Source organism: Clavelina lepadiformis, chromosome 4 (assembly GCF_947623445.1).
Source record: "Clavelina lepadiformis chromosome 4, kaClaLepa1.1, whole genome shotgun sequence".
Classification (NCBI taxonomy): domain Eukaryota; kingdom Metazoa; phylum Chordata; class Ascidiacea; order Aplousobranchia; family Clavelinidae; genus Clavelina; species Clavelina lepadiformis.
Genome location: NC_135243.1, coordinates 20,455,218 through 20,464,789, shown reverse-complemented (window position 1 = coordinate 20,464,789; position 9,572 = coordinate 20,455,218). Strand labels below are relative to the sequence as shown.

General features: G+C 35.3%; 2 protein-coding genes across 4 annotated transcripts; one reads left to right on the top strand and one right to left on the bottom strand.

The window, feature by feature from the left end:
- Positions 1-3,816: 3,816 nt before the first annotated feature.
- Positions 3,817-6,434, bottom strand: LOC143453175 (MIF4G domain-containing protein-like). The gene has a single exon (XM_076954350.1). It carries the CDS (start codon positions 4,978-4,980, stop codon positions 4,285-4,287), a length of 696 nt encoding a protein of 231 aa, XP_076810465.1. The 5' UTR covers positions 4,981-6,434; the 3' UTR covers positions 3,817-4,284.
- Positions 6,435-7,170: 736 nt separating this feature from the next.
- On the top strand, positions 7,171-9,111 carry LOC143453489 (uncharacterized). Of its 3 annotated transcripts, none has more exons than XM_076954841.1 (3): positions 7,171-7,273; positions 8,206-8,294; positions 8,525-9,111. In XM_076954841.1, the coding sequence occupies exons 2-3, from the start codon at positions 8,288-8,290 to the stop codon at positions 9,109-9,111; spliced, it is 594 nt and encodes a 197-aa protein (XP_076810956.1). In that variant the 5' UTR covers positions 7,171-7,273; positions 8,206-8,287. The 3 variants fall into 3 exon arrangements, with proteins under 3 accessions (XP_076810956.1, XP_076810955.1, XP_076810954.1); XM_076954840.1 differs by having other exon boundaries at positions 7,180-8,006; XM_076954839.1 differs by having other exon boundaries at positions 7,180-8,294.
- The last annotated feature ends 461 nt before the right edge of the window (positions 9,112-9,572 follow it).

The window sequence follows — 9,572 nt, the reverse complement described above, 5'->3', positions numbered from 1 at the left end:
GTTTGACTAGCGGTACGATAACTTTCATTTATTTGGCGGTAAAATAGCAACTGCTAACTAAAAGTATTCCACCTTCTAATCAAATAATTTTTCTCCATAGTTTTTATGCACATTCACACCTCCAATTAGCCTAGCAGCCTATAACAATAGCACCGGTACGCCACAGAAAATGTCAAACAATTACAAAACATAAGAACCACGCAAAAACTATCCTTACGCAATCATGTCGCGACTTTAATCATCTAAGACGCTGTAAATGATAGAGTCACGTCGCTTCCTGTAGTCATGACTGTATAAAAAAGTACGCTCACGCTAATTTTTACCGAGAGATAAAAGCTTGCCAAAGCATCCAAGCAAAAGAGAATACAGCCTACGTTTTGCATGACAGCCATAAATGTAAATGACAACCAAATCCCATGCTTTTTTCATCTTTTTTCACGCACGAGCAAATTCGTGGCGCCAAACGTTTGTTCAATCGCAAGTTGCACCTGAGGCTGGATCCATACGATATTTTTCGCGAGCGTAATATTGGTTTATTTACCTGAGGCTGAGCCAGCTCGCTTGCTCGGTTAAGTTAAACAAATGAAAAGTTCGCTCATCTGAAATTTTTGTATGGATCCAGCCCTAGCAATAAAGAAAAAAACCCACCCACAATAAAAAAAATTTCGCAAGGTGAGGCGAAGCATACAGTCGAAGGTTGAAGCCTACGCAAATTTCTGTACTCTTCATAATTCCTAATCATTCTCACAGTTACCGGTCTAGCATTTGGGTTGTCGAAGTATAACTTATTATATTACGCGGGACCAAAAACTTTCTTGTCGCAAGACGACCTTAGTAAACAATTTAGTTGCTTTCAAGTATACATTCGTCTTACCCTGTGTTTTACAATCCGTTTATGATGTGGGGTGCCTGTAACAAAACAAAGTCGTTTCTAAACTAACAAGCCGAGCAAATCACTCTTACCAAACACGTGTGACTATCTGAGAACTCCACCCATCCGCTTTCTTTATGTTTACACGTCCACAAAATGCCTGCTCTCTTCAAAAAGCACTTTAGCTTAAGCTTGCCCACTATCTCATTAAAATGCTGTCGTATTAAGCTAAACTTTGTTGCAAATACGTTTGCTCTTATCTTTGCAATATACTATTCTTCAGCAGTGAATAAGTAGAGAAGTCCTACAAATCATGCATTTTGATCGTTGTAATCTAGTTGCAAGTGCGTAGAATTTATTACGAACGTGAGAAAATAAAGAATAGATAAGTTCCTTAGTGAAGAACCTAGAAATTAATGAGCGGCGAACATTTATTACACAATAGACTTGCCCGTGGTTTGCCGCACACGAAGAGCACTCAAGAGCGCAAGTACAATAGCCTTCAGGCTTCTTTAAGTGCATTGGCAAAGACCTGACAACTATTAACAAGGGTTTCCTATTCTATGGTTCCTTAGATATCAGGTAGATCTTTAAAGCGATTTTGTCGCATGATCGTTGATAGCATTGGTTTGTTAGATATGAACTTGAATCTAATTGAATCTTCTCCTATGAACAAAAGACTTTGTCGTTGCTTTAAACTTAAAGTATTGATTTAAAGTAGACCTAATTTACACTTAAAACACAGTATGAAAGAAATAAAATCCAAAATTTTTACACCTTTTACCCCTATTGATTATAATTATAGAAATCCATTTGTTCCTGGCCGCATTAACCGACTGGTAGGACACGCCCAGAACTGAGGTGTGTGGCCTGCTGGGCAGACCATAGAGGTAATACAGAGAGGCAAAAACCCCTTCCAAATTTTGCAATTATATTCGCGAGTCGCGACATCGTCTTCAACCCCACTTGACCTTTGTCGCCTAGGATGGCTTGATTACGGTCTACGAACTAAAACCGACCTCCTGAACTCGGTCGACTCCGCTTTACGTATAATAAACGCCATCTTGACAGCTAAGCTGCGGCAGGACATCAAGTTTATTTTGCCAAAAGAGCTTTGTGTGTCACAGTTTCATTTTTCGTAAAAGTTGTCGTTTGGACATGGAGGCGCACGCCGCACGGACGCTTTTGAGATGCGTCTATTCATATCACTATATGCATGTAGATGTTTTCTGGTTTGCCGCTGGTTAGCGCTCTTAAGCAATTTCGCATTTCGTCTTAAAATGTATCATTTAATCACCGCGTGTTCGTTTTACGTTTCAGTCTGCTTCTTATACGACGGTACAGTCACGTTATTAACCTAGCGAGCCCCCCCAAAAAAAATTTTTTTATTCTATATATGAGCGAGGTCAACAAAAGCAACCCCTGGAGTCAGAGTCAGTCAACTACCCTACAACTTAAACTCGCCACGTGCTTGCACGTCGGAAGTTGTTTTTTGCCAATTATAGAAAGTGTAAGTTTTCCTTAGCTGTAGACCACGAACAACTCAACAATACACAAATAAAATATGATTTTTTATTGAGTATTGAGCTATAAACTCTCAACAAATGGTTAGTGGCGAACTTCGCGGCTTATGAAAGCAGTGTGGAGGGTTGTGATAAATATATCAATTAATGTAATATAAAATTGTGTACGACATAGAATTCTCGTCTATCGAATCAGCGAAGCACAACACTGCGTGACGTAATCGATTGCTTCTCTCTTACTATGCGTGCATTACGAGTCATCACTTTACAGTCTACGAAGTTAACCCTAGAAAGTGGTCGACTTTATTATGTAGCTGTCACAATGTTCTATCTTGATGTATTCGTTCAAAGAAGCTTCAAATATAATCAGATTATACAGTAGTCATTCCTGTGTCATTATTGCTGAAGTCTATCAAAGTTCACTGTTAAGATATACACAAGTAAACAGACTTTGTAAGAAAGTGGGCAAACCTTACAGGTTAAGGTACCATAAACCACTTTTCATTACAGGGTCAAACCGTAGAACATGTGGTATCTTACTGCTCTATCTACTGAGTTCCACGCAGAGCGTACGGTTTTTATATTAGCACAATTCAGTGGCTGCTTGACATCTAGTGTATCTGGCTGAAGAACATCTGTTTAAACAACAAGGATATTGAAATACTGTAACAATCAATCAAAATTTGGAAAACCACTGTAGTATTATAATAGGTGTCTATGTGGAAGATTTACGATGGGGGATATCCCAAAGACGAATTTGTTTGGTTACGCTTTTATTGGGAACTCTTTATTTCACTTTAAAAAAATTTACAATTAAAGCCTTTTTTGTTTGCAAATCTTCTTTTTGCTGAAATCAGTCTTTTAAGGCTTCAATCTATGTCATCCTAGCCATAATGCATAGCTGTCATAGCATTATTTATCACTTTCCTTTAATACTTCATTTCAATAAAAAAAATAAAAAAGTGTGACAATGAACTTGCACAAAGGCTAGCTTGATAACCAGGCTCGAACAATGAGGAATCATCGTCTATTCAAAGCTGCGCAAAGAATTTCCTCAGTCCGATGATGAACATTATCAAACCACCATACCAAGTCTCTTTTTCTAACACAACTGCCTACTTTGAAAACCAAAAACAGTTTGCTGGAGCAATTCTTTTCAAGATGTATACCTTGAAAATAGAAATGCATAAACCAAATCATTGCTCACCATGAATAAGCACGAGAATTTTTCTGTAAACATTCTTGCTAAAATAGCATTTTATAGTTTTAAATGGAAAAAATATGAAAATTTCACATGTCAATTTCCAACATTCAAATCTAACCTACAGGAGGGCTCACTGAATATTTTTCTTTAAACTTTACTAAATGGAGTGGTATGCTAGTACTCTGTACAATCTTCAGCTCATACAGCAACAGCAATAATCATGACACATTTTGACATTTTTGAAATGTCTGTTTTTGCTTAAAAGTGATTGAGTAAAAGCAAAGTGATAGAAAACAATATAAATTTCATTTAAAGGCAAACGCAATGGTGGCATGTCAAATTATTCATAGTTCAAAGATAATCACTTCAATAAAATAAGTATGATACATGATTCTGAACAAAAAAATAATTAAGTTTAAAAACATGACATGGATGGTAAGAAAATCAGAGTTACATACTCTGCGTAATGTTTTAATAACCCCACACAATTCCAACCAATTTATCTCAATAAAGCAATTTACTCAATGCAATAAGAATATTAGCTGTAAATTCGGGCACAAACTTTTTTTAAATAAACTTCCAAGCGTCTTTCAGTGATTACACATGCAAACCCTGAAAATTGCCAATCGGAATATAAAAGCGATAACAAAAAATGAAAATTCTCAAAGAGATACAATACTGCATTATTAAGCTTTGGCATCTTCTTCATAATAGTATTTGTAGGCAGCTGGTGAAAGTTTCCAATTGCCACTTCTTAACTCCAAGATTTCCAAAAGCATTAAACTTGACAATTGCGTGGTTGTTGGGCTGAGTAAAACTTCTCGTAGCTTTTCTATTAATTTGTCCATTTTGGCTTTGTTTAATCTATCAAGTTCCTCTCCAATAAACTGCAGTTGGACCACTAAACACTGAATCGCGGATTCGTCTTTTATAAACTGAGCATCTGTTAAAACTCCAAGTACTTCATACACAGGTACAATTAATGCCATCAACGGCATGTTATTTACATGTAAGATGTCAAAAATTCCACACAAGAAATTCACAAAGCCAATCCAAGATTTGTGATTGGTGTAATCTTGCTTTTGATGCTTCTTGTATTCCTGCTGCAGACTTGTTAACAAAAGTTTTCTGAAATATTTTTCATCTCCTTCGGATAATTGTGAAATCTCAGACTTTGCAATGCCATCACAAATTTTTGCCGCAATCCGTCCATTTTTAGGATTGCTGACAGCTTTACTTGTTAAGATGTCAACAACTTTCTTCCATTTCTCTATTTCAATTGCTGATGGCTTGTCAATTGCTTTTAGAATAAGTAATTTTTGATCTTCTCCAAAGTCTAATTTGCTGATATCATCCAAGCAGCCTCTTCCTTGAGGTGCCATCTTGCATAAATCGAAAACAATAAAATAATAAACAATCCTACTTGTACCAGTAGAAACAGTGTATTTGGAGCTTGAAAGCTGCGTAATTATGTTTGCATTAGCTTATATTACATGTGCAATACCATACTTGATGTATGCTAGGACACAGTGATCTCTGCAGAAACAAGCAATTCAGTTAAGTATCTTGATTTAGAAGTTTATTATGTATCATATATAATCTATTCATTGTGTTAGGCCAAACCCTGAAACTGTATCATCAGATAGTATTAAACATTGAAATTTTACCAGTTATATAAAGCATTAATTGTGATTGTAAATTGGTAAAACCACAGCTCATCTGTCTTTCGCACGTATGAACATTCAATCAATCATTTTATTTTTTGCCAAAAGCACGGCGGGGACGAAAAATCAAGCCAGTTGTTACTAACATGTGCCAATGAACAGGAAAAATTGACTACGCCGAAAAGGCTTAAAACGTGCGGATGTGAAATAATGTTGATATTTGCTGGTAACAACTAGCACGGCCATTAAACCTATAACTAGTTAAATCCATAAAACATAAGTTGAAAAAGCGAAAATTAAGCATACGAACAGGTGGTGTGTTCAAGCAACTGAGGAATGAAAATTGCTGCACATTGTAACAGTTCAGTGCTATTTGGTCAGTTTGGTGTATGGATACAATCCACCTAAATTAAAAACATAGATGCTCCAAATGTACATGCAAGTGAGAATAGCGCGACTCTTTTTTCAATACGTGCAGATATTGCAATGTGTAGGATTACAATGAATGGCATCACATTTCAAATTTTTCATTGCGGACTGCATAAAACTAAAACAGATCTTGTATACAAGAGGACAACCAGATGACATCACAATTTCAGAAGCTGGGACCTAGTATATGAAGACATTCTGTGGTTGTGCACTTGTACCAGACTGCAGAGTATGGTAAGAGCGCACCCTAGATTTTTTGTCCAAAACAGTATTGAAACCAGCGTTTTCAAAAAAAGGGACACCAATTTTGGCTCCGATTTGTATTGCAATAGTAGTGTTTAAAATTGATGTCTCCGAAAAAAGAGAAAGGGCCAAACCTTGCCTACCACAAACGCCGGGAAGCCTTGTGCTACGAGTCATAGTAACCAGCAACCAGACCAGATTGCAGAGAAGGGCAAGAGGACACCCGAGATTTTTCAGGAAAAAACGGCATTGCACACTAGTTTCTCCAAAAAAAAAAACAAGAAACACTGATTTGTTCCCCCGGCCACAACTTGCCTGTACAAACGCCGGACAACCTTGGACCACGAGTCGCAGTGCACATCAACTGCTTCCTTGCACATACGAAATCTCGGTGAAAACTGCCATACTCTGCAGTCCGGCAGCTAGACTGCAGAGTTTCGCATAAACACACTAAATACTGCATTTTATGGGCTTCAGTGCCGCACTTAAGGTGTGTAATTTTGCAGTTAATGACTTGGAAAGAACTTCTGTGCACTCAATTTTCAATCGATTTAAAGATTGAAGTCAAACTGAGTAGTAGGGTGCACATTTCTATTGCTTCTGACCATTTTTTTCAATAGATATTGATCGTAAACAGTGTTTCCATTATACAATACACAATTTATTTTGGATTTATTTTACGATACGAATTTGTTATCGCAGATAACCAAACTTAGAATCCAATACATATATTGCAAATATTAAACTTAATGTGCTATGTGAAAGTAATTTAATTGGTTTGATTAAACTGCTGCGCAGTTAGTCGTGGCATAAGACTCGTTTAACTCATATTTATTTAACAACTAGCGTTACTAATACATAAATGCATATGTTATGTAAGCAGAAATACATAAATAATATATTGCACAATACTACCAAAACAAATTTGATTAAAATTAAACAATTCAAAATAACTATGTGATTTTATTGAATAAGCAGAAAACAAAACGTTCAAAAATAAACCAGGAAAGTAGAAACATACAATTTATTAAACTGGGAATAAACCAATTGATGATAACATTTACGCATTCGTTTTTAAACCTGATCAACCTAGATCAATCAACAAAAAAAACCTAATAATTTCTAGAATATATTTCTATCAAACTAATTTATGTATTTTTTAAGAGAAACACGGTTCACTGTCAATTTTTATTACCATCATTATCCATTACCGCCATTTCCAGCGTCCCCATATAAATTGTTGCTATTAGGGGTCAATATTGCGCAAAAAAACGAATAAAAATTGAGCTTTTAACAGGCTACTGTATGCCTACATAGGCCCTGGCAACGTATACGCATGGTACGCACGTAGGTATCATTTTTTACTGTATTTTCTGAACTTGCGCTTTAACAAGTTTTTCACTTGAAAAACTTTCAGGCTGTCACCATGTTAGCTTCAGAGTCATATTTATCGCGACTGATTGGATACCTATTTATCACATGTAGATTAAGTTACTTCGTTCTATTTGATTGATTTATTCTGGCTAATCTACGCAAAAAGTTACTGAATTCATCAGAGGTTTTATTGCGTAAAAAGCTTTAATGATTACAACGAATTGTTATCAAAAAAAATTATTCTTTGCTTCAGGTTAAATAAGAATTATTTTGAAGAACATAAGAACAGACCTTGTCTATTTTGCTTCGTGTACTAGCGATTAACAAGAAAAAAGGTTGAACATTGAAACGGACATTTTGTACTCGCTAATCCTTGCAAAACATAAAATGCGGGTTATACGGCATTAGAAAATTTTTTTTAAGAAGTTAAAATCGTCCACAATAAATTGCCAGCTATTGTTCGATTTGTTCGTATTATCGTACAAACTTGAAATACGATGCCATTCTAGGCGTTTTAAACCTTTTTTGAGGCAAAAAACGGCTACAGTGTCAATGTTGCACTTTCAACAATTAGGCCTATCGCAATGAGTGAGTCATCAATGCAGTGATTGAGTCAGCCCAAAATAGCAAAAGATTTAGATTAAAATTACACTTCAAGTTTATTTAGGAGCAAGCTTTTGTGCTATTGGATTTTAAAAGTAAAGTTTGTGGCGAAAAAACGTTTTATTTTTATTTAATTAGACTAGTTTGCAATATTTCAAAAATTAGTGCATTGAAATAGCCAATGTTTTTCTTTATTTTGTTGTTTGGATTTATACAGCTAAATTACTATATAATCCGGTTTGGATATTATTCAGACAGTTTACTAGTTTTATGTGACATTGTTTCCATTTATAGGCAAAATGTTGAGAAGATGGAGTTATTAAAAGCAAACAGCAAAACTGAAGTTCATGCAGAAATGTTTTAGTTTTCAGAGACAATGGCAGGTAAAACAAATTGTCTGCTGGTTAAGCGTTTACATCTGTTCTGGTTCTGATGTTTTTGTTTCCATTTTTTTATGATTCTATTTAGAAAATTCCAATTTGTTTAAATTTGCACTGGAATTTTACATCTTTTAATGGCAGTCACCTTATCTATGAGAGTTTCAAGCATTCCTGTTAGGTAATAGTTTTAGGCTAACCTCAAATTTAATTTTAATAACATTTTTGTGTAAAAGCAATTAAGGTTAAAATGTTACTAAGGATATTGTCAACTTATGGGAATGTTGCCAAAAGAAGACCATTAATTACTCAAGTTGTAACTGCAGGAGTGCTGACTACAGCTGGTGATATACTTGCTCAAAAGATTGAAAACAGACCATGTGGATATGACATTAAACGAACTGCAGTTATGTCAACACTCGGTTTTTGTTACTTTGGACCACTTGTAGCTACCTGGTTGGGTGTACTGAGACGACTTAACTGGCGAGTTTTACCCACTGTTGTTTGTGATCAATTGTGTTTTGCTCCATTTGCAAGTGCTAGTTTTGTTTTTATGCATCCAATTCTATCTGGAAAAGGTATTAAAAAAGCAAAAGAGATATTCAAAACAACATACTTGACAATTCTTACATCTTCCTTCTTATGTTGGACCCCTGCACAGCTTATAAACTTTGCGTTTGTTCCCTTCCACTTTCGAATGCTATATATTCAATGTGTCTCTCTTGGATGGAATTCTTTTCTCAGCTATTTTTCTAACCAATCTTTAAGAAGATCACAGTCACCCGATATATCCTTAAGTAAAACTGCATCTAATATTAGCTGACAGCATTTTGTTGCTAGTACTGATTCATGTTTTACTGCTATTGTTTTATTTTTTGAAAGTGGAAATTTAGTTCTAATGCAGAAGTGCTTAAAGATTGTGATATCATACCATAATTTTGCACTAGACATAACTAAATTGGTGGCATTTTTACTTATTTCTTCATGGTAAAAAATTTTGAAAAGTTGCAACTGGAAGCAAGCTTTATGGCGTGGAAAAGACATTTTTCAAACATGACAAGAATACAGAAATGCTCAAGCAATCCAAAGATATCTATTGGATAGCTTACATAACCATGACAAGCAGTTTCATCCTGAAGTGTTTAATATGGACAATCCAGTTTCTTTGAGTTATATTTGAAACATTTTGACTTATTGTTGCCTTTTGTAGTTACCATACTTTTAGTTATTTTACCTGCTTTATTATGTATATTTATACATACATATTTGATGGTTTTCGGTAAC

Bases quoted from the DNA above. Each gene is read 5' to 3' on its own strand.
- LOC143453175 (XM_076954350.1), bottom strand. From the start codon at position 4,980: ATGGCACCTCAAGGAAGAGGCTGCTTGGATGATATCAGCAAATTAGAC.